The sequence below is a fragment of the Orcinus orca genome, chromosome 5 (assembly GCF_937001465.1).
Source record: "Orcinus orca chromosome 5, mOrcOrc1.1, whole genome shotgun sequence".
NCBI lineage: Eukaryota > Metazoa > Chordata > Mammalia > Artiodactyla > Delphinidae > Orcinus > Orcinus orca.
Window position 1 is genome coordinate 130,533,965 of NC_064563.1, and position 26,395 is coordinate 130,560,359.

Here is a 26,395-nt window from a genome sequence, read left to right on the forward strand (position 1 = left end):
GAAGTTTAGTGTGTGGTTCTACTCTTGGGGCATTTTGCAACACTCAAGACAGCTGAATCACCATCTGTTCTGTGGAACTGCGACTTATTAGTGGTCACTGCTTTCAGTAGTATTTTGCTGAATGAAAACGTCTGGTAATTTAATTAGAAAGAGTCAACCATAATTACTGGCTGAGAGTGAAATATTCTAGTCCTTTGCAATGGCTTATTCCTCTATAGTTTGGTATTACTGGCAACACCTCAGTTGAAGTTCCTTATGAAAATAAGCTTGATAAGATGGCTATAAGGCCAAAATACATCCATCTAGAAGATTTGAGCTTCAGTTCATTAAGAACGTGATTTTTCTTTGATTTTGTCCCTTCTACAACTTATTGGAGGCCTTTCTCATACTTATTTAATACACAGTATTTTAAAGGTTCCTTACACATGTCTATCCTAATATATAACAAGAATATTCGTTTCTTAAAGAAAGGATCCTGTGTGTTAATACACAACACTGAACAGACCATTATTACCTGATAAGTGCCAACTACTTGGTAGTAATACAAACAACACTTGCAAGGTATTACTAAGTTAGAAAAAAGAAGAGTAGAACAGCACTGTTATGAAATGTAAAAATCGAGCCAAGCCGTGTTTTGGGCACTTCAGAGCAGGAATTCCTGCAACCGGTACACCATCTACAACATCCTGGGTGTTCTGTTTTCAGATAACCTGCATCTGTTTTAAACCAAATTAAGCATCTACTTCCAACCCAATTAAGAAAGAACAGGACTCATTATGGAGAGGGATCCACCACACACATATTGCTTATTTACAGATGGTTTATCGCCCGGATTCATACATCTGCTTTATGTTGAAAGATGCACTAGGGTAATTGCATCTAAGTACTTCTGTGAGGCAAAGTTAAACAAATATGGGCATTTGGGGGGTTTGTGGAGAATCATGTTATGCAATACTTTACTCCCTTTCCAAGAAAAACAGAAAAGGGAGAACTTACTCATACGAAATATTAAAGATGTCATTACGAAAACTAGGGCCATAGGAGACAGTGGGCACACAAGGTCGGTTTCCTGGTTTTGATAATGCATGATGTTACATAAGATGTTACTACTGAGGAAGGTGGGTGATGTCTACTTTGGACTACTCTGTATTATTTTTCCAACTCCTTATGAGTGTATGATTATTTTAAAAGTTTAATGAAAGATAGCGGGCATATAGTTAATTAAGTTTAAACAACAATGTGGTCCAGAGAACACTCATGGCTATGCAGGGGGCGGGGTGTGCATCAAAGAAAGATGCGTTACTGAATATAACAATAACCTCAAAGTCAAAGATCAGGTTTTGTGGTTTTGCTGTGCTCCTTGGGATATGCATGACATAGGCAAGTTTCTTAAATTGTAAGTTTGGACTCCTTCATCTTAAAAATGAGGATATCATGGCACTCATAAGATTATGATAATAAAGAATTAAGAGATGAAGGGTTGTTTCTATTAAACTGTAAAGTACCAAAGCATCATAAGGTGATATTTATAAGATTGACTAAATTAGAAAACTGTTGACAAGTATAATCCAACAAGAAGTGGCTCATTATCACACAAATAGACCAAAGTCAAATTACATCCCCCTCGGCTTTTGTCAGTATGCAGTTAAGACCTGATGCAATTGCTAAGATGAGAGCAACTTTCACTCCCCAATAGCTTCACTGTAGAAGGGAATCTGCTCTTTTTCCTTCCACATATTAAAACACTGATGATTCCTGATGCAGATGAACTCAGTTCCCTGATTTTCTCCTACAGGAGGAAAATATGTTTATATGCACAGAACCAAAAAAACAGCTCACTCACCAACTTCATCTTGAATTTCCTCAGCCACAGCAGGAACATTGTAGAGCAGGGAGAGAGACTGGTTCATGCGCTCGTAAATCACGCGGAGGTGTGTCATAACCTGCAGCAAAGGATGATAGCTCCAGGTAAACCATCTCTGGAGTAAGGAGGAGTTATTTTCCTTACCAAGCACCGCAGACAGATACAAACTTCCCAAATAAAACTGACAAAATGCTGCTGGAACTTTGAACATGAACGGGCATCTTTATTTTTCTTATTCCCTCATTTTTTGTTCTCTAACTTTGGAGCTGCTTTAAACTTTCCATTATATTCTATGCTTGTAACCATAAGATATAAAGCCAATTGAAAAGACCATTTCTGCCCAATTCTGATTCCTAACATTGAGATTCCTAAATAAGCTCTGATGCTCCATATATATATATATGTCTTTCCAAAGTTTCCAATAGATGGGATCATATGGATATTTCACATGAAACATAGATATTTCATGATAGATATTTCAAAAAATTCTTCTGTTTAAGGAAATGTAAAATTTCAGATTTCCAGAGGTAGATCCCAGTTGTCAAGTTTTGAAAATGGCAGAGTATAAAACGTATCACTACCAAGCTTCATTTAGTCTCACATTATCTCCAAGCATTACAGTAGAAATGGAGTTTATGATTGTCTTCTATAATTTAGTTGAACCAAATTTTAGCGGTTTTGGTTTATACAATTTTGTTTTCATTTTAGTCATCAGAGTTTGATGGTTCCTTAAGAATCAGTAGCAGTAGACACTCAAGATTTTTATATTCTTTGTTATTTTCATAACTCAGAAAGTGCCAAACCACATGTTGCCCTAGGACAAGCCTTTAGAATTTACCAGGTATTAAAGAACTCTTGCTATACAGGTCCAACACCCATGGCTATTCCGGGAATACCTAAAGATCCAACTCAAAGGGCAAGAACACTGAATTGTCCAAGTTGCATGATTACCACATTCTGTGCTTACCTGGGACCGGATCTGGGCAGCTTTCTTTGGATCCACCATGCGAACATGTTCAAAATGCTTTAAGGTATGCTGTCTATCTTTCTGTTCGGCACGGACATACTTCTTTAGCATGTTGAACACATGACGAGGCTGTAGGGGAAAAAAAAAATTTCAGGTTTGTCCAAAATATTGCTTCTTCCAATGGCTTTGGGTCAGAGGTCCCGCTAGTTCATTCCATGATGTGAAAGCACTGTGAGTCACGTTTTTGCAATTCTCCATTCCCTTCTTACTAGGTAATTCTTATTTGATTGGTCACTTTTCATTTCTGTAACAGCATTTAGCATTTGACACATATCATGATGGCTATCCTTGTTAACATTTTCTTTTAAAATAGTGTCTTCTGCTATTGAAGGACAGTTGATTTTGGATCTGTCAGATTTAAGTTAGGTACTTTCCATTTTCCCACCCAAATATACAGGGGCATATGAGACTATAATTCTATCTGCACAGTCTTAATGGTTGTCTCAGCAGTAACTGTTGCACAAATAATCCCACCATCAGTAGCATGTAATAATCAAAATGAGAAAAATAATAGATAACCACTACTAACTTGCAGGCCAAGAAACAGCTGATAAGTTCTAAGAGACATCATATTTTTCTGGGAGAAAGGCCAATGTATTATTTTACTTTGGAGTTTAATTAAATCCTTTCCACGCCATCAGATTCTAATTCTTTCAGCAACAATTAAGTTTCTTCTTAAGTGCTTCTATTTTTTTCTAATTGATTCCATTTCATTTTTATTCCAGTCTTGCTTGAAAGCATTCATCCTCATAAAAAAAAGGGACAAGGTCTGCTTTCTTTATCTTTAACAATTCTCTTGCTACATGCATTCTACTATGATTTTTTAAAATGATTTCCAAAGATACATGTTTCTTCTTCATTAAAACAAACAAAGAAAAATTACCTATGCAAGTTCATATCAGAAATAGAATTTTGGCCATTTGGGTCTATCTAGTTATTATTAACCTGTGAGTCATGGGCACCTTGAAAGCAATTGGAAGGTACAGAATTTATTCAGAGATGGTGTATGTGTTTTCCAATACCTTATGGACTGTGCCTCCCCTTCTCCTGTTGCTTAGCTTAGGGCCACCTCCCTGACATGCCAGGTGGAGGTGGTACCCTTTCTCTGTGCTCCCATGAAATGCTATGCAAACCCTCATTATTGCATTTCTGACTGCTCTCTTCAACTGTGAGATTCTTAAGGGCTAGATTTTGTCTTTCTTTATCAGGAATCACAAAATATACAGTGCCTGACTCAGAGAGGGTGCTCTGTACTATACCTTCCATAGGCCACATTCCTATACTTAAGAAAAACAAACAAAGAAATACAATGAAAAGAAAGTAAACCTGAGTTCATCTGCCTTATTTATTTCTTTTATCCTTTTATCCTAATATGCTTCTCCATAATCTTCAAAAAAAGGCAGATATCACAGCTTGAAACAGTTTTGGGCAACACATCATTACAATTTTCACTGGTACTCTGAAATCTGGTTGACCCTACAAATCAGGGAATGGCCCTTTAAATCTGAAAAGGAGAAAAGTAGTAAAAGAGATAAAAACCGACAAACTTCTTCGATAATATACATATTTAAAAGACAATAGGTTTTAAATATATATATTTAAAAAAGGTGAGTTTGGGGTCAGAAATCAAAGGCCAAGTATTGTTGAATGCAATGGATATTTTATATGCAGGACTGTGCAATCAGGATATTATATACATGCTTGTTCCTTATTCAACACCAAGTCCTAAAGAAGTCCCTCTAGTTCTACTGCAATTATGCTTCCAAAATTGGAGACTACAACTAATTGCATTCATCAAAGGTGTCCCAGCCGACTGGCTGAATGTGCTTTCTCAGGTGCTCTATTTCATTTCTTTCCTCTTGGAAAGGCTTTGTTGTTTTAAAGAAAATGGATTTTTTTTTTCTTTAAGAGCTCAAATAAGAAAAAAAATACTTCAGTTGAACATAAAGATTGTTTTTCATCATAACTTTCTTTTCTTCTTCTTCTTCTTTTTTTTTTTTTGTAGTCAGTCACCTATAAATGTTTCTACAAGGCATGTTGTCCTCAGAGGACTGTCACCTCCAAGCATGGGCACTAGGATATAACTGCTCCAAACTGGCCTTGGCATTGCTGCTCTAAGCTGAATTCTGCCAACTGACACTTGGGTCTCCCCCCACTGCTTTTTTCCACTATCATCACAAACAGTATCGATTCCCACTTGCTATTATTAATGTTAACATTAATTTAAAAATAAACACGAGCCACAAAATATCTAAGCCTCATCTTCCTCATCTGTACCATTCAGATAACGATCTTTCATACGGTGTATGTGGGAATTAAAAATGTTGTTAGTTACTCACACAACGCTGCATCCACAGCTGCTACTCAGTAGCTGATTTCTTCTACTCAGTCCCTACCTCTATCCCCTCCCCCTTTCCCTTTCTTCTAAGCAATAACAGTTCAGCACTTATTCACTGCTTATATGAATAAGATTGTGTTTCAAGTGCTTTATTCATAGTAACTCATTAAATCTTCCTATCAACCCTGTGACAGAGGTGCAGCTGCTTGCCCCACTACATTGATGAAGCAAACAAGGCACAAAGGAGGTTTAGGACTACGAAGCTGGTTCCATTTAGTTACAGAGCTAGTCAGGGGTACAGCAAGAACAGGTAGCCCAACATTGGCTCCGCAGCCCGTTCTCCTGATCACTATGTGATCCTGCCTTTCAAGGAAACTCTAAAATGGACCACACCAAAGACATGTTCCACAAAGTAACCTATAGAACTGGAAACTGAAAGAAATCGCTGAATAGTTAGAAATGAGAGCCTGTTCTAGGAGTCCTTGCCTGGATTTCTAGCTTTTATAAGCTCAGATAATATTATTTTGGGACACGCTAATATCCGCTCTTTTAATTGTGCTGAAAATCATCCAGATTTGTTCAATCTTGGAAATACTGTCCTTGGTTTTTGGCATTCCGCTGTGCTTTAGCTAATGCCTCGGATGTAGGGAGGAGAAATAGCAAGATAGGAAGGTCCTCTTTCAATCTGTTTAGGATTACTGGAAAAAGATTATAGGTATTAATAAAAAGTTAGGCTTTTGTGACATTCATGGATTCTAGTTCTAAATCCATCCTTATCTTCTACTAAGATAGATAATTAAATGGTGAATGTGTTCGAATGCTGAAAATTGCTTATCTCCTTTAATACTGACATTTCTTTATATGTTTCAGAAGTATATTCAGAAATATATTCCTAACTTTCCCCCCCAAATCCCTAGAGCTTGACAATGAAACAGTAGCACACCGGGCTCTCGTGATGGCCCAGGCCTCTCTCTGCTGGGGAACAAAGCTCCTGTGAGGATAATAAGCCCTAAGAGCCCAGTGTAAGCCATGACCTCATCACTGTTTATGTGAGTTCAGATACACACTGCGCGTGCATCTACCAGCCTTTTCTTCCCACTGCCTACACCTCAGGACACCAGAATTCAGGAAGACACTCAGAAAGACACTCTGACGTCCCTCATTAAATGAATTACAAGGTTCTGTTTGGTTGACTTATTCACGTAAACATATTTCTAACGATCATGCTTAGAAATGAAAAATAAAAGAAATCAGATTAGTTTTTATGTTGGAGTAGACAGACAAATCATGTCAAATGAAATGGCAGACGATACCTCATAAACGCTATTTTAGTTAAGAAAGAAAAATAGATAACATTCCTTTGTACTTCTGTATATTCATTTGCTTTAGTTAAAAAAAAAAAAAAAGAGTTCTGCCTTTGGTATGTGATTCATGAGTGTTTCATTCAAATACAGAAATAACTGCCTTTACAATTTTTAGGCAGAACGCAGAATTTCCAAGGCTTAAAACTATTTCTAGAGCTATTTCACATATCACAGAATAACAGGGAACCTCCATTGTTTCGGGAATTTTATTTCATTATGTTAGGACAAAGATGAATTTCTTAAAATTTTAATTAAAAACTCAGAACATTCATATAGAAATGATAGGAAAAAATACCTGGTATCTATAGAAATATATTCTCTTAAAGTAACTGCTATTCTACTGTCATGATCCTTACATTTAAGACAGGATTATTCAGGCGATTAGAAAAACAAGCTTAAGAATTCAGTGGCTCATTGTAAGGATATTGGCAGTAAGCAGAGATTAGGAAACATTTTAACCTCTATGCATATAATTTCAACCTTTCTCAAGTCTTTAACATCTTCTGTAACTAGTAATAACATTTTTTTCTGCCAAATTCCCCTCATTCCACAATATTCTATGCATTAATACTGAAATCTGGTTATATTGCCATTGAATGGCTAATCTTATTATTAAAAATTATAGCAAAGAACAGAGATAATAAAAGGAAAAGATCTGCCCCAGGGGGACTAATTATATCCAATCCTTTTTTTATTGTCATTATTGTTTCTGAGTGTTTAGCCCATAATTACAAAGTATCTATTTGCATCAGATGTAGCACTTTTCAGTACACATTAAATTCACTTCACAATCACACTGCATTAAAAAAAATCATTTCAAAAAGAAATTTCGTAAAGGATTAAGAGTAGGCCCTACTAAAATAGATTATACTGAACCTGAAAATAGAAGATTTACATTTTGGAACATTAACCATTTCCCTCTCTTGGAACAAGAGTGTAACATATCACTAGCTCCTGGCTCAGTTCCTGGCATAATTTGGTTGTCAAAAAAATGTTAATTAAATTAATGAATAACCTAGAGCTAAATATAACTTGCACAAGTAGTTCCAGGGGCATAATATATCCTTCACGGCATCTGAGTTGAAAATAACCATCTCTCAACCAAGAAGAGATGCATTCCCAATTTTTTGGTACATACTGATCTATCCACCCAGTCTGTTGGGGTCCTTTAGGGAGCTGTTTTAATGGGGAACTCTTCCCAGAAAATATTTCATAGGCTCTACAGAATGTTCAAACCCCAGTGTCCACAAGATTCATATCCTTAATTTCAAAAGATGTTATAGTTTGTCTTCTTGTGGCTTGGGTTTTGATGTCAGGCTGATGCATGGAATTTTGAAAGAAATTTCACAGCCTTTCCCTCTAAAAGGTAACTTTAAGAAATTAATGTTCCCACTTCTCAGATGTATTGCCTTTTTCACTTGGTTCTTTTATGCAATTTCATAAACTTGGTGTCCATGGACTTTGGATCAATCAGACACATTTGACTGACTCAATGCCAATCACGTCTGAGTGGGTAGCTTTCTATTCCACAGTTCACTTGGAACTGTGGTACATTAAGACACAATTGTTCAGCTCCACTCTGCCTCTCTGCAGCGTTATGCTTGATGTAGAAATCTGGCATCTTATCATAACAGACACTTGTGCCTGAAACCATCTCCTGATGGGAGGGAATGATCTGTCAAGAGCCTTTAAAAGCCCTAAGCATAATCTTGTCAAGAAGGAAGTAAATGAGTCACTTTATGGGGAAGCACCCTAACCTTTCTAGTTCACAAGGGACGTATTCAGAAAACCCTCTCCTGAAGCATTAAATTGAACCCTAGTTGTTTCCAACCCTGTGACTGGGGAAGTTAATCACCTACCAAGAAAATGCAATTCTCTCCTGTTTTCATAAGTAGGTTCAGGGCCATTATTTTCACAGTTCTACATCTTGGATTTTGAGATATCTTGAGCACATAGATGTACAATGTACAAAATCTCTGTGTGCAGGTTTAAAAAACTCCCTTAAGAGAGTTTATCCTCTTTCCGCTTGAGATGGTCTCTTGGATGAGTTTATTTTGCCACGGTAGACCTCCCTTGGCATTTCACATGCACTCTCACGGTTGCAAGAAAAATCTGAAAAAAAAAACCCATTTGGGGAAGCTTCCACGGGAACCTTTGATCACAAAGGTTTAAAACTAGGAGTTGAGCTAAAGTCCACTGCATATTGCTTTCTTCAGAAGAGCACATAAGTGATTTTTGTAATAGTTTAACATGACTGTAAGAAGGCAAATGACAATTCTATGTCAGGTTGAACATAGAAGTGTTGAAGAAGCAACAGAGGAAATGGGAGTAGATTCTCATGCGCAGCTCCATTCAGTGTTCCTCCAGCTTTGGTAACATGGAGGCATTAGATATATCCCTTCCCAGCATATCCAGATTACTATTTGGCTCTGTAACACAGCACAGCAGTACACAGGCAAAGCCATCTCCCATCCCATCCCTCCTCCACAAGGAGGCAGACGACTTCCTAATAGGGACAAGGCACCAAAGCCTCTATAGTCTGTCCTAACAATCGTTCTCTTCTTAGGGAGGAAGATATCTTTCTACTTTACAGTCTCATCTCAACCTTCGATTAATCCTTTTATTTTTCTAATTATGGCTAACAAAATGCTAGACAATGCTAATTACAAAAAAGTAGAATGATTAACCCCAATTTGCAAATAGAGGAGAAAGAATCCTTCTAATTAAGTCACTTGTTCCAAGTTATAAGATGGCAAACTTGGTAATTAAAAATAGGTGTTTATACTGTACTATAAAATATGGGAAATAAGGGTGGTTTTAATCCTGTCACTCACAAATTAGGGACCTCTGGACAGTTTGTCATATCTGGTAGGTTTTAGTTTGTTTCTGGGATATTTTGCTAGTTCTCAGCAATAATTTATTTTGGTTACCGTGACATAAGAAATACATGTTTCGGGCTCCCCTGGTGGCGCAGTGGTTGAGAGTCTGCCTGCCGATGCAGGGGACACGGGTTCGTGCCCCGGTCCGGGAAGATCCCACATGCCGCGGAGTGGCTGGGCCCGTGAGCCATGGCCGCTGAGCCTGCGCGTCCGGAGCCTGTGCTCCGCAACAGGAGAAACCACAACAGTGAGAGGCCCGTGTACCAGAAAAAAAGAAATACATGTTTGGTCTCTGACCCCAGTTCCTGACACAGAGCTCCTAAAACAGTTATAAAATTTGGTGGCAGGAGCATGTTTTGTCATAGTATTTGGTCTTAGTCCTTGGTTCCAGACACAAGAGCTTATTAGACCCTTAGAGAGATAAGAGTATCTTTTTGTATGCTAATGAGGTGACTCTTGGAGGATGGGAACTGGTTGCTTAGAGGAACCAATATTTGGTCTTAGTCCTTGGTTCCAGACACAAGAGAACCAACCAAATGATTAGAGGGTTGGAGCTTTCAGCCCCGTTTTCTGATCTCCAGGGAAGGGAGAGGGGCTGGAGACTGAGTTTAATCACCAATAGCCAATGATTTAATCATTCATGGCTACTTAATGGAACCTCCCCAAGAAAACCCCTAAGCAATGGAATTCAGACAGCTTCCCAGCTGGAGAACACATTGGGATGCCAGGAGGGTACCACGCCTCGAGAGGGCATGCAAGCTGCACACCCCTTCCCCCATACTGTGCCCTACAGTCTTTTCCATCTAACTCTTCCTGAGTTCTATCCTTTACAATACATTGCTAACAGTAAATAAGGTACTTATTCTGTGAGTTGTTCTAGTGAATTATCAAACCTGAGGAGCAGGTCATGGGGACCCTTGATTTATAGCTGGTGCATCAGAAATACAAGGTGAAAATCTAGGATTTTGCGACTGGCTTCCGAAGTGAGGGAGGGGGCAGCCCTGTGGGACTGAACCCTTAACCCGTGGCGATCTATGCTAACTACAGGTAGTTAGTGTCAGAATTATTTTATGGGAGGGAAAACCCCACACATATTTGGTGTCAGAGTACTAAGAGCAGAGGGACCGGTTCTTTCTTCAGTTACACAGACCCCAGCTATACATCAATGAAGACAGCATACAGAACTGAAATTTAGGATCTGGCCCAAACCCCATGATTTATGCTTTTGGACCAGCTTAGCATCCATTGGATACAGACCTTGGATCTGCTGACCTGCGAGCAAAGAAGCGCCAGAAAGTGTTTGGATTTGTATGTCTTCAACTCTCGTTTAGTCACGCAGTGAAACATGCTGAAGCCCTCAGTGATGAACAGGATTATTAACGCAACCCAGATGGCAAAGCCCGCAGAGTTGAGGAAGAAATCGTAAACAAAAGATGTTTTAAGATACCACAGACCTTCAGAAAGATTTGTCAAATGGTCTGATCATCTGACAAATGCCAACCATGCCATACTCTTGACTTCTTAAGAGAGAATTACAATATGCTTCAATTTTGTATATTCATACTTAGATTTTGGCATTTTTGCTTCAAAAATCCCCCAAGTGGCTACACCATGTTCTAAGATATGCACATTTATATTTCTTTCAATTTCACTCTCTTCTCATACTCTACCTAACCACAGTGCCTTGACCTCCTAGAAACAATATAAGGAAACCTATGTGTGATTTTGTGTGCACACACACACGTTTCTAGGGAGAAGATCCCTTGTTGCTATCTGTTCTGTAGGGCAGATATCTGTCCAGTTAAGTAACCACTGGATTATTAAATAATGTGCTATGTATTTGTCTAAAACAACTAAATATTTATGTTTTCATAATGGGTTTTCATTTTCAAGAATGAATGAAAATAGGTATTGACATATAAATATGTATGTGCAACCTTTGCTAGAACGAAATATGACATCCCAGTGCTGTATGTTTGACAGCATCGGATGAAGAGCTATTTCGACTTTGAAGACAGTGACTAAGTGGGGCTCTGCTATGGAGGGAATCTGGGTGAGGAATAGGGTCTCAGAGGCACAGGACAGCTTTCAAGTGGATGCCTTGCCTACATATGTCTTAATTTTCTATTTAACTTAATTCAATTAAAAACAGAAAACACTAGTGTCTCTCATTACACACTTCCTGCTGGTCTTTAGTAAGATCTGTCTATTCAGCTAGGTAAAGATTCAAAGCAAGGTAAGACGTAATACTGAGAGGCTTTTCCGGAATAGCATGCAAACCACACAGCACAGTTTATAGGACTTTGTTTGATAAATGAGAATTCTCCCATTTGTCTTTCCACCCACCATTTGATATGGGGTCTGTCCTTAAAAGCTCTCAAGTTAACAAGTCTCCTTGTGCTCACCAATTTTTACAAACCTCAACTAAAAATAAATGAATGATGAATGAATGAATAATAAATATATAAGGTACAGGATAATTATATTCCTCAAAGATGATTTTCAAGCCAGTAATCTTTTAAGTACATTCTGATCAGCTTTACAAAATTTTGATTATATTCAAAACTTGGGGACTTCCCTGGTGGCGCAGTGGTTAAGAATACACCTGCCAATGCAGGGGACACGGCTTCAAGCCCTTGTCTGGGAAGATCCCACATGCCGCGGAGCAACTAAGCCCATGTGCCACAACTATTGAGCCCGCGTGTCACAACTACTGGAGCCCATGTGCCTAGAGCCCGTGCTCTGCAACAAGAGAAGCCACTGCATTGAGGAGCCTGCGCACCGCAACGAAGAGTAGCCCCCACTCACTGCAACTAGAGAAAGCCCACGCGCAGCAATGAAGACCCAAGGCAGCCAAAAATAAATAAAATAAATAAATTGAAGAAAACAACAAAAAACTTGAGGGTAGGATGTTTGAAACTTCTTAGTGCTCATCTCCCTCAGTGCCTTCACATATTAAGATGTCAGCAAATAACTTTTAATTTATTTACCATCCATTATATTGAGGTGTAGATGCAGTATATTTACCTTGGAGATATATATTATCTACATATATTCTATCAATGCTTCCTATTTCTTTTGCGACCAGAAGTGATTAGCAGAAAATGAAGAACTGCAGGGAGAAGGGCAGTTAGAAATTATATAAAAACAAAAGCAGTCAAGTTTAGCACCTCAGTTTCTGTTTACGTTATAAAACATATAGTTACACCAACATTCATATTGGCTAAAGACTGATTTAGTTGGTACCTCCTCATGCTGTCACTAGTTTGCCTGCTACGGCATACCAGCTAATTGCTGCCTTTTATTTTCTCCAACGATTGCTACTTTTTATTGAACACGTATTGCCCTGCTGCTAAAATACACCTAACAGCAGTGAGCAAAATCTCAATTTAGGGAAAAAACCGTGCTCCTTCATGGTAAATCTCACAAATCATTCTACTAAAGAATTGTATGAAGACATTTTCAGGAATCTCAAGAAAATTTAACATTTGGCTGAAGTAATCTAGTATACTGTTGGTGGGAGTGTAAACTGGTAGAGCCATTATGGAAAGCAGCATGGAGATTCCTCAAAAAATTAAAAATAGAACTACCATACAATCTAGCAATTCCATTCCTTGGTATTTACCCAAAGAGAATGAAGACACTAATTCGGAAAGATGTATGCACCCCAATGTTCATAGCAGGTTTATTTACAATAGCCAAGATATAAAAGCAACCTAAGTGCCAACTGCCAGATGAATGTGTAAAGAAATGTGGTATAGGGCTTCCCTGGTGGCGCAGTGGTTGAGAGTCCGCCTGCCGATGCAGGGCACACGTGTTTGTGCCCCAGTCCGGGAGGATCCCGCATGCTGCGGAGCGGCTGGGCCCGTAAGCCATGGCCGCTGAGCCTGCGTGTCCGGAGCCTGTGCTCTGCAATGGGAGAGGCCACAGCAGTGAGAGGCCCGCGCACCACAAAAAAAAAAAAAGTGTGGTATATACACTTGCAACAGCATGGATGAATCTGGAGAGTATTATAATTAGTGAAATAAATCAGACAAAGACAAATACTATGTTTTCACGTATATGGGGAATCCAAAAAATAAAACAAATGAACAAATATAAAGAAACAAAAACAGACTCACAGATACAGAGAACAAACTGATGGTCACCAGCAGGAGAAGAGGGGAATAATGGGTGAAATTGGTGAAGGAGATTAAGAGGTAGAAACCTCTAGTTGTAAAACAAACACGTCCCAGGGATGTAATGTACAGCATGGGGAATACAGTCAATAATATTATATAATAATTCTGTATGGTATGCCATCTATAAAAATATATAATCACTATGTTTTACACCTGAACCTAATATAATATTGTAAGTCAACTATACTTCAATTAGAAAAAAAAGAAAAGAAATGAGAAAGGAAAGAGTGCAGGTGCTAAAGAAACTGCCTCCCAATTTTTTTGCTCAATTAAATGTTGAGAGTCTGAGTGTGAAGCATCAGATACAAACATGAAATTAATTTTAGTACGGATAAGATGGCTGCAATGCAGTATTTAGTATCCAAATTTAGTATGGATAAGATATCTCCTGAGACAGTGGATAAAAACCAAAACAACACTACTGGCACACAGACACACAGACATACATGAAAATGTTTCTTAATTCTTTCTTCCACATAGAAAATTCTTAAAAGTTGTTGAAGTCAGGATAGTAATTAGGATGTGGTCTAATGGAGATTTAGACTGAGTATCTGTAAAGACACCAAAAATCCCAGAATTACATAGAAAGCTTTGGCTTTTTGTCTCTTATCTTTAAAACATTTCAGTTCTTACTCCAGCTCCTAAATTTTTCCAGACCTAAGCCTACAATGGAAAGTTTATTTTAAACAGAAATTCCAATGCAGCCTTTAGTTTATCTATATGGGATCCCACTTAAGTATAGTTTCTCTTCAGATTACAGAGAATGTTGAACAGTCAGGCAATAGCATAATCTTTTCTCCATCTATGAAGTAGACCCTGCCAGTTACAGGAGGGAAGGCTCAGATAGTATTTAACTCATTATTTCATGAGTTGCATCAATTTGAGCTCTGTGAAAGTAAGAAGCCAAAGTCCTGTGTTTTGTGATGATAATTTAGTTTAAAGCAGTACTTATGTTTAGTAGCTTAAAGGCCTCCAAGGGTGATAGAAGTTTAACCATGTGCGATGCCACTTTGGAGAAGACTTTAACTTTTCTGGAAAAAAAAGTGTAACTCCTTTATTTTTCCAAGGAAACTTTTAAAGAAGTGAAAATTTTGAAGAGCTGGTCCTTAGAAGAGTTACTAGCCCTCTACAGATTAAGAGTTTATCCTAGTGCAAAGACACAACTGCATTCTAATTTTTTTATTCCTGGGGGTTGAGAGAGGGGGAAAGAGGATGGACGGACATGGAGAGACTGTTTTAACAACTGTAATATGTGAAGTATATATGTATATAAAAATTCTAAATATGATTCAAACAATGCACTTCTAGGTTGGCCATTCAGTGTATCAGCCAGTAGGAATGTAATTCATCAAAAAGGAAATTTGGAACATAAAGCACACACAGACACAGGGACTCACAAATGAAATTCGTGGTAGACCAAGGAATTCCAGCTGCACAAAAACATCATCACATCATACTTCCAAGCTTGGGTTTAAAAAAAAAAATGAAAGCATGGATTAAACCTAAGCTTCAAAGAGACTGTATAAACAATCCGCGTTGCTCCAGATTCCTGTTTGTGAAGTTGGGGACTATTTGGCAAAAGTGGTCAGGGTTAAGGGGATAGTTATTCTGACGTGATTATCAGCTACAGAATCTACAGAAAAAACACCTGACTAATTCATTTTCTTATATTCAGCTAACATTGAGTAAATATTTTGTATTTCCCAGGCACTGTGTAAGTATGAGGGAGGTTTCAGAAATACTTATTTATGGCTCCAATACAAGACATGACCTTTCTCAGAGAGTTACTGGCAAGCTTCTGATTTATGTCTTTCAACAGCAATATATAAAAGTCCTCAAGAAGGGATTTAGAATTTTCTCGCATTTTCCAAAGTGTGGAGCTAAGTGCCATGTCAAGCTATACATTAAAATTCAAATAAAACCCACAAAGACAATAACTTAACAAAAATGGCAGGTAATCCCAAGATTGCATGCCTGTAACTACCCAGTCCCAGTTTTTATTAGATGGGAGAGTTTTATGCATTTCTAGGTAAGAATTCAACGTGAATCCTTGGATCAATCAACAAATATCTGATTTTTTGACAGTTAAATAGTTCTTCTTAATCCAATTTAAAATTTTTATTTCAAATAAACATGTTGTCTAATTCTACACGGCGTGATCACCTGACTCTGGGCAAGCATGATTATGACCAAATCTGAAATTATCCCCTTTGAAAACACAAGAAGCTTTGGCAAACATTATTCTTGTCACTGTCTTTCCTGTGATGGCTGATGGGACTGAACTGAAAGATATGAAATATGCATTTGTTGAAGACTCCATTCAGTCCTCATCTTACTTACAGCTCTATCAATGACCATTTAGCAAAGATCTTACTTCAGAAATAGGACTTTTAGCTGGAACGCTTCACTAAATGTCAGCTGTTCAGATTCTGGTCTCAACACCCACCGCCCTGCCTTGCTCTGGCAAATGATGCTGATGGCCCCGCACCCCAAAATAAAGTCCTGTAAAAAAAGACAGTAACCAAGGAACTCATTCTCCAGATACATAAACATAATTTTACTGAACAGTGCCAGGACAGATATTTTTCTGAAGAGAAAATGAAAATGCTAATGTGAATATTCTTTTTCAAAAGGTTTCTGTTCTGAGAGGAAGCCTGGTCTGGTAGAAGGCCCCGCGGTGGTCACCTGTGACTCACAGCTCCACCCTGTCCATTACTAGTGGTGTCACCCTGAACTAGCCACTCAATCTCAGTGACGTCATTGGTAAAACAGGGTCAATACTATTTCGCCATCTGGAAGACTACCAGAGCTCTCTTACGGTTCCTCAGAGCTTTCTGCTCTGAACCTTAGTATAGAAAGAAAAATCAAAATGACGAGGAGAATCAGTGCAAGTGGGTGTTTTTTTGGTTTAGTTACATAGTGTACACACAGACTGCCACTTCCAGCCAAGATAAGTAGTGGAAACTAGATTTACCTTGCTGCCAGTAACCACCAAAAAATGGACAAACTATATAGGACTATATTTCTGTAAGATATCAGATGCCAGGTAAAGGACAGAGACCACTGAGAAATAAGAAACATATTATGAACTCTACAATTGCCCAAGCTTACTGCCTTGAGTTTCCAGGCTGTGGCTCCAGGCGTGGAAACCCAGTCAGAGCCTGGGAGATTCCAGAGAGCTGAAGATATGGGGTGAGAGTCTGAAGAGACGGAGGTGGCTGGCAGTCACAGGAAAAAATACTGGAGAGGAAGGAGTTGCTCAGAGAGAGAAACTGGAGATGATACCCTATGAGAATACAGCTGACTAATGATCAATGCACACACATGAAAGAAACATGAGGCCATGGGGAAAAAAATCACCCAAAAGGATTAGCGGTAACAGTGTCTGGTGTTCACACAGGGTCAGAAATAGTACTTGTTTCCATGATCTAGATGGAAAAACTCAACATTCATGGTAGATTACTCAGAAGGATCTTGCTTCAGGATTGAGGAATCACTAGCCACAGGTTGATAACTACTCTGTTTCCAAGTAATTTACTGCATTACAGAACAAAGCTCAGGCATAGTAATAGGTATCTAAAAATACCCAGCACTCAACAAGGTGAACTTCACAATGCCGGAAAGCCAATAACAAAATTCCAAAGGTTCAAAAATTAAGTAAAGATATGGAAAATATGAAACAAACATACAAAAATCCAGATTAAAATTCTAGACATGAAAACTATAATGTATGATATGAAAAACAGCCAGAGGGGATTAATGGCAGGTTGAAATATACCAGGACACATCATAATCAAATTGCTCAAAACTAGTGATAAAGGAAAAAACCCTAAAAGCAACCAGATTAAAAAAAAAAAAAGATATATTATTTACAGAGACATAAAGAAAAGGATGATATAAGTATTTTTGTTGCAAACAATGCAAATAAGAAGACAATGGAGCATCCATCAAGGCAATTGAAGAAAAACTTCAACTCAGCTCAGAATTCTATCCCAGTAAAAATGTCTTTTAAAGGAAAGGTGAAATAAGGATATTTTCAGGCATACCCAAGCACAAAGAATTCTTTATGAATCTAAATGCATTAAAATAAATTTTAAAGGAAGTCCTCTGGGTAGAAGAAAAATGATTCCAGATGGACCTACACAAGGAACAAAGAACACCAGAAATGGTAAATATATAGGTAAGTAAATATTTTTCTTATTATTTAACTCTTTAAAAGATAATTGACTGTTTAAGAAATAACAATAATGTAGTATGGAAAAAGTATGACAACAACAGCCCAAAGAGTAGGAAACGCGAAATGGAAGTAACTTATTGTAAGGTTCTTGTAATATAAGGGAAGTGGTATAACATCATTTGTACTGGTATAATACCATTGTGAAAAGTTAAAGATGTTTTCTACAAACTCTAAAGCAAACACTAAAATAAAGAGTTAAAGGTAAAAGCCAACAAAGGACACAAAATAGAATCATAAAATATATTCAATTAATCCAAAAGGTAGCAAAAAATAAAGGGGGAACGAGGAACAGATGGGACAACTAGAAAACAAATTGCATGATGATGGATTTAGGCATAATCATATCAATAACTTCATTAAATGGTCTTCTTAATTAAAGGGCAAGACCCAAGTATATGCTGCTTAGAAGAAATGTACTTCAAAGATAAACAAATAGGTTAAACAAAAACACAAGAATGGGGCTTCCCTGGTGGCGCAGTGGTTGAGAGTCCGCCTGCCGATGCAGGGGACACGGGTTCGTGCCCCGGTCCGGAAAGATCCCACATGCCACAGAGCGGCTGGGCCTGTGACCCATGCCCGCTGAGCCTGCGCGTTCAGAGCCTGTGCTCCACAACGGGAGAGGCCACACAAGGATGGAAAAATGATACACTATGATACATTAAAAGAAAGCTAGAGTATCTTAATTAATATCAGACACAGTAATTTTAGAGCAAAACATATTACTAGGGATAAAGAAGGACATTTCATAATGATAAGGGGGGTAGAGAGGACATAACAACACTGAATGTTTATGCACCTAAGAACAGATCCTCAAAATACACAAAGCAAAACCTGAGGGTATCACATGAGAAAGAGTCCAATCCACAATTATAGTTGGAGATTTCAATATTCCTCACTCAGTAATGGATAGAACAAGCGGACATGATGTACACACACTCATGCTCAGAATGTTCCTTACATCCAAAGTAAGCTCTCCCATGAAGCCTATGCTTGCAGTGCCTGGTAAGCCTTTCTGGGCATTTATCCCTGAATACCACAAATAAACCCCTTTGCTGTGGGCGTCATGACCAAATAGGGCTCCTATCCCCAGAGAATATGGCTGCTGTTCTCAGCAGGAAATTTCAGTTCTAGGTCCTATTTTTCCACTAAAAATCCTTATAACCCAGCCAAATCTCAGCTTTTCTTGATCTCAGTTACATCACATGATAAGGGGGCTGGGCTAGGTTACATCTAAATTCCTTCCAGCTCTTGTGGTTCCCTGACTTCAACTATATCATGAACTGTCACCATCCAGGGATATCAACTCAAATCAGGTCTTGCACTGTGAGTCCCCGGGAAGCCTGTCTGACTCCTCGGTGGAAAGGTGTGTCTACTGTGCAGAGATGGTACTATGGAGGCAGCTGCTCTGTGACCCTTTAACCTTCAAGATAAAACAGACTGAGGTTGTACCTGTGAATAATGGTGCTCTTAGAAACTTCTCCCGATTGCTTTCTTATGGCCTTCAGTCCCCAGTGTCCCCATGCCTACTGGCTGCTGTGCCCTGAGCTGTGAAGGGAGGCCTACCCGAGGTGGCACAGCCTGCAGAGCGGTGATGTAATTCTCCAGGGCCAGGCGGCGGCGGTCATTGAGCATGGCTTCCACTCTGGCCATGTGCGTCTCCACCAACTGCTGTCTCTCGTTGGCTGCTTCCTGCTCCAGAGACTCCACCTTTTCCTGGAAATGCTGCCGTCACAAACAGAGGCACATGACAATCGGGAACCAGACAAATAGGACGGAGCAGCAAATTCAAGTCTTTTAAAAGGGATATCATACTTTATTGTGTTCAAAGACTTCAGTCATTCCAACATTTTGACTAATTCAGCATGCTTTATGGGTTCCCCTCCATTTCCCTGCTTTTCATCCCCAGACCTAATTTCTCAATGTAAATCATTATTTTATATGGTCACTGAAAACTGATTTGACTAACCGTAAGGTAGAATAAATGTATATACTCTTGAAACTCTAAATTACATGCATATTTATGAAAGTCCTCTCTTACTCAAAGAACTTTAAGAAAATGATCATGATAACCTCATGGTTTACTGAAGGTAATTCTCAGAGGGGTTCCAGTCAAAAATTCAAATTATCATGGAAATTTGCCACGGGGAAGAAGTAGCAGAAGATTATGGCAACCAGAAAGATATATTACTGATAAAAATTAGACTTTAAGTAACAATGTGAGTTTTAAAGAAATGAATTATAATGAGCTAATTGGGAGCAAAAGTAAGGCAGGGTTTAAGCAACTGAATTATTAGACAATGATGAGCAGTAGTCCAAGTTGAGGGAAATATGAACGATCAGGCATGAGGTTCCAGCAGTTGCTTGAAAAGGTGCAGGCACTACATCAACAAGGGTGTGATGCTTGGTGGAGGATGGACTCAGGGTTTACCTGGATCACTGCTTTCTTATCAGCTTTAGGCAAGTTCTTTGCTTGACGCTCTGCCTCTTCCCACTCTCTCATGACCTACAAAAGGAGGAAATCATTTAAAACCATCAGTTCTTTCTTCAAATATAGATTTAATGAGCTAGATCACTGTGGGTTTTTTTTTTCTACATTTGACATTTTAAACATGAAAAATAGGATCACGTTCCATTCCCAGCTCAATAATATTTGACCTCTCACTAAGATGTATATACTCTATCACAGCAGTACAGTAAACATAAATATTCACCTTTATATGGCTCTTTGAAACAAAGTTGGTGTTTTTTCTTTTCTATTACTTTCAGAAATAGCTGAAAGTCATTTTATTTGATGTGCACCAATGTCAACGATTCATAAAAGGCATACATTACCTGTACAAGGTCTTCCAACATTAAATTGAACACGTTGGTTTTAGTCTTTTGTGAAAGCAAGTTATAAAAATTCAAACAGTATGAAGGGGGGGAAAAACATATGTAACACTTTATGCATGTGTACACATGCCATGAGCACAGTACCAAGAAGTATATAATAGAGGAAGGAAATGAAGATTTCAGCTGTCAGAAATCCTAAGATCCACCCCACTGAAGAACTGAGGGGCAATTAGAACATTTTGCTTGCCAACTTGCCTCACCAACAGCAAAGAATACTCTAAATTCCTCCAAAAATTCCAAGACAGTACACATTATAATGTTCTGAATGTAGCAAAAAGTATTCTTGGTAAGTAACACTAATTTGGTAACCAGGCTAATCTGTTTTATAGGAAAATAAGACTTCCTCTTCTCATCCATGATGTTCACTCAGGATTTCTCTAAGAGAAGTTCACTCACTGATCTGAATGCAAAAAGGAAAAGTCTGCAGCTGTGGATGCCGCTGAAAGGAAATGATATTTGATTCTTACCATGTACAGCTTCCTTTTCCTTTTCAAGTGTACTACTCACTATCAAGTAGTTTTTTTTTTTTAAGTGTAGCTCATACCTGAGCAAGGTAATATAAAGAACAGAAAGATCCAGTAAACAAAATAATGGTCTGTTGACAGCTGTTTACTTGCATACTTTGTGGACATACAAAGCACAAGAAACCCTGATTTCTGTATTATAAGAGCCTGTTATTTACAGGTATTTATTCCTAAGGAACTGATTTTTTTCAGACATCCTTGAAGCTTGGCGTAAGTAACTACTGACAGAGAAGTTCTGTGAGAATATCACATCACATCATCGTGTCAGTTTTTAATTAGATACTTCATTGCCAGTTAGCATCAATCCATTGTATAAAGTACAAGACAAGCTTCCCCATGTTGTGTGCATGAAATTATGGAGAAAAAAGAATGGAATGAATTCTCTGTTACAAGTGAAGAGCATATAAGAAATAATCTAACACATTCACAGCAAAATTGGGGAAAATGTGCAGCTGCTATGAACAAGAACAGGATATAGAAGGAAAAGAAACATATTGCCCCAGATGCTTCGGTGGGTCCAAGAGTTAATGAAGAGCACCTGTGAGATGGGGGCTACCGAAGACTACTTTTGCTTTACAGATGAGATAAGCCTTGAAATAAAAATATTTGAATTTCCTGCTTCCAAAATGTTCATAGTGGCGGTATTCTACCACAAATTCTTCAGGTAAGGAATCTCAAAATTAGTTTGAGACAGAAGTCAGATGTCTTATTGGAATGTGAAAAACTGATTTCCTGCATTACATTTAAATCTTTACCATCTTCCTTTGTATATTCAGATCTTTCATCTTTGAGCAGGGGAATCCATGGAATAATTAAGGAGATTTATTTAGCTAATGCATTGAAAATAAGCATTCCTACATAAATGAAATAAAATTTTGATTTTCAGAGCAATTTAATAATATCCTCCGTCCTTCCAAATAAAACAATTCACCTACACCATCACGCTAGGCCTACTTACTGAAAGATAAACACACACTGTGGGCTCAACATCTCCCTTTGAACAATGGCTTCCACTGATAATAGAGTGCATCACTCCTGACCTGCTAAATACCAGATCCAGTATTAAGAGCTTTCCAAAATCGCTCTCGTTTAATTGATTTCTCACATGAGATTAGCCTTGGCCATCCCCATTTTTTTTTTTTTTTTGCGGTGCGCAGGCCTCTCACTGTTGTGGTCTCTCCCGTTGCGGAGCACAGGCTCCGGACGCGCAGGCTCAGCGGCCATGGCTCACGGGCCCAGCCGCTCCACGGCACGTGGGATCCTCCCGGAACCGGGGCACGAACCCGTGTTCCCCGCATCGGCAGGCGGACTCTCAACCACTGCGCCACCAGGGAAGCCCGGCCATCCCCATTTTTATGAATCAGGTTAAGTTACCTGCTCAAAGTTATGCAGGAAAAAAATGGAGAAGGAAGGATATAAACCAAGATCTCTATGGCTCTAAAGACCATGCTTTTGTCCCCTGTGGCCCAATTAGCCATTATAAAATGGCAAATCCAACAGATGAGCTAAGTTTATTTATATTTGGTGACAGGAGAAAAGGCCGTTCCTAAGATGTTGATGCTTCTGTCGTAAAAATAATAAATGTAGAGAAAGGTCAACTTCCATTTTGAAGAACCTTACTTTAAGGATATAGTAAAACTGTTAAAATCATATGGAATAAATGATCGTGCACCTTCTTATATTTGCTAGATACTATTCATAACATAGAACAACAGAAATCTGTAAGTTCAGAGTTATCATGAGCCCCAGCAACAACAAAAGCCCCAAATTCTCTGTATCGTAAGAAAACAAATAATAAAAAAAACTGTAATAAAAATCATTTTAAAAGATGAAATTTTTAAATTAAAAATTCTCAGGATCTAGACTTCACAGTGGCCCCATATAGTCTTATCAAGCAATTTTCCACTGCATGCATGAAAGTATCAGTATCATCCGGATTTATGGATATTCAAAGACTTTGCTGTTTCATGCAGAGAAAATGACAAGTAATACAGAGAGATTTAAGAGGCAGGCAAGTTCAAACAGTCTCCAGAATTCAGTACCATAGATTATGATGATAAATGTTGATCTCAAGCATCTCATACGTCTATGATCCCTGGAATCTAAGAGACAACATTCTCTGCTCCAGGATAACATTCTTTAAATTATCTCAGATATAGGTAGTAACTAAAAGGTGAAGAAAGTCCATTAAAACATATATGAACTAAGTCATGGCTTAAATAGGTGTGCTAAAATAAAGTTACTATTCTAGGACAGATCTATAATATCTGAAAGAGTAGTTAAAATCAGTGCTATTAACAGGCTCAAAATGACCAATAAATAATGGAAAAAATTCAGAATCTGTATTTTTTAAAAAAATAATGACTAAGTGGGTTCAAGATAGAAATGCAAGGTTAGGAAGGTACTTATATAAATGTATAGGGACTAAACGTTTACAATCCAGCTGGAGGAATAAAACTGGTGAGCAAATATTTAGTTAAATGCAAAAGAGCAGTGACTGCTTATCTCACTCTGAGGACTACGTGAGTGTAAGGAACGGCTGAAATGTGCCAGCGTGAAGAAGAGTGGGACACCTTTCCAGAGATCAATGCTGAGAGCAGAGAGAGGCCGTGATGGGTTTAGCATACGTTGAGCAGAGTGGTTTAAGGCTGCCCATATGACGACGGTAGCAGTTGAGGTGGGAGAGGAAGTAAGATGACTGGATTTGGGGTGCAGGAGGTTGGGTGAGGGGGCAGGCACTGGAAATGCCAAGCTGAGCGTTCAGTGTTTATTTTGCTATTTTTCTTTTTGGGGCCTTCATTTTCCCACAAATGGATTTTGTGGGCAATAACAAGGTTCTGAGAGCTTCAGAAACAAGTAGTGAGACAGGATTTAAGTTTAAAAGATGTCTTTTCAGTGGCAATAAGTATGGCAGCTGATAGCCGTCCTACTCCTTCTCAACAGTGATTACATATTGTGTGTATCTTTCCTAAAGAAAAACCCTATTTTTCTTTCTTCATTCACTCAGTTATGTTTCCTTGAATCTGACTTTTCCTATTATTTCTTCATGTTCACTCGTCAGGGTACAGACTATGAGTTGAAACGGTGATTGGCAAGTAAGTGATGGATACGTATATGTTGAATGACTGAACGAATGAATAAAGAATCTGAGAAAGGGAACTTCCCTGGCAGTCTAATGGTTATAGACTTCGCCTTCCAATGCAGTGGGTGAGGGTTTGATCCCTGGTTGGGGAGCTAAGGTCCCACATGCCTCAGGGCCAAAAAAACAAACATAAAACAGAAGCAATATTGTAACAAATTCAATAAAGACTTTAGAAATGGTCCACGTTAAAAAAAAAAAAAAAAAGAATCTGACAAAGGACTAAAATCCTCAGTATTATCTACCTCTAATACAACAGCTAGCACCTGGTAGCAGGCATAACTTAAATTGTAGTTGGTATTATTACATGTAAATTAGTTGTTTTGGAAACAATTTTTTGTTTCATAAAGAACATGATTAAAAAAAACAGGATTTGTAGCACAATGTAGTGAAAAGAGCACTGTACTAGGAGCAAGAAAGGCTTGGGTTCCGAATGCCTCTCTGTGTTACTTATATTGCTTTGTTCTAGAGTGGGAAGCTAAACGCTTGAAAGTTTACTGCATTATCTGTCATTTATGGGACTAGATGAAATGATCATTATGGTTCACTTTGGTTTTAAGCTCCTGGGGGAGTCCTATGAATTAACTCGGTAAGAAATGTTAGGTTCAAAGTTTTCATAATTTGGTATTCCATACAAAACTATTCATCTTTGCTAACGAACATTTTAAGTGATTTTAATTTACAACACCATTACAGGACTACGCTAAACAGAGTGACAAAACCATCAAGAAAGGTGTACACACAACTTAATTTGTGCTTATAAAATCTTACTATACTTACTATACCTGGGTCTTTCCTAGGTGGCAAGTTCAGGGAGAATGCAAAAAGCCCCAAATCGGTGCCCTTGTTGAAAACATTTACAATTAAAATGTTATGTCTTTAAGATCTGGATAAAATTAGAGCCTTACCCACCCCTAGGCATTCATCAACCATAGGGCCCCTGGGGAGACTCTGAGGCAGAGGCAAATCCAGATTTCCCCAGTATTGTACGACTGAAGGATGGAAATTCACATGTACCTGGGACATCCTCTCGCGATGCTTGGCCTCCAGCCTCTCTTTGGCTTTCTGGAAATGGGCATGTTCATTCTCATCTCCAGGTGTCTCGAGATACTTGTCAACGGCGTCAGGGGTGCTGGCTGCTGTTGTAGGAACTATAAAGTAGAAGGAAAGAAGGCTTGAGGAGAGTGACAGACTATCCAGTCATTTCAAAGAAAGCCCTATTTTCCGTTTATTCCAGAACAAAGAACTTAGTAAAGAAGCACATACAAGATGTTAATGCTGTTTAAGAGACCACGAGACATTTTGCAGCACAGTAAGGATGTCTTTCCCCCCTTTCAAGGATAGGGTGAAGGAAAATCTTGAAAACAGTCCATTTTGCGATTACAGTATTATATTTAAAATTCTTTGCAAAACAAGCATGCATAGAGTAAAAACAGTTGGTGTTTAATACACACATGTTGCACCAAATACCTATGCCTTGCTAGATTAATGTTTGTAACCTTGAAAGTAAATGGTGGTATCAGTATCACACCTTAAGATTCCTGAAAAACCCAAATAAATCTCGAAATTAGCCTATGCAGAATAAATGCGCCTCAGAGTAAAGATAAATCCTACACTATATATTTTAGATAGCTGGTGAGCAGTATTTGAAACAGTACCAAAAAACTCATAAATGTCAAGTTCATTTTTGAAATTACAAAAAGATCTTTCTGCCTTCACAAATTTGGCAATAGTCAACCAATTCATTATACTAGTTGTCAAAAGGAAAGTGATTTCTATTTTGAATTCCACTAATACTGCTGAGCAGTATTACTGAATTGCAGCATATACTGCTATATTATGTGGAAAAATAAATACCCATAAAACTGAAGAGTACTATAAAGCAAAAATGTCTGAAACTCATGAGCCAAGTGATTTATAATGCTTATACCAGCAGTTTTACAAAAGATC

At 38.3% G+C, this 26,395-nt stretch overlaps 1 protein-coding gene across 6 annotated transcripts in view; it reads right to left on the reverse strand.

The window, feature by feature from the left end:
• Positions 1-26,395, reverse strand: part of APP (amyloid beta precursor protein) — a 278,797-nt gene that overhangs the window by 65,537 nt on the left and 186,865 nt on the right. For all 6 annotated transcript variants that reach the window (XM_004264478.2, XM_004264484.3, XM_004264482.3 and 3 more), the window contains 5 exons: positions 25,463-25,596; positions 20,319-20,393; positions 19,454-19,612; positions 2,832-2,960; positions 1,844-1,943 (listed from right to left, as the gene is read on the reverse strand). In XM_004264478.2, coding sequence (XP_004264526.1) covers positions 1,844-1,943; positions 2,832-2,960; positions 19,454-19,612; positions 20,319-20,393; positions 25,463-25,596 — 597 coding nt within the window. The remainder of the gene's footprint in view (positions 1-1,843; positions 1,944-2,831; positions 2,961-19,453; positions 19,613-20,318; positions 20,394-25,462; positions 25,597-26,395) is intronic.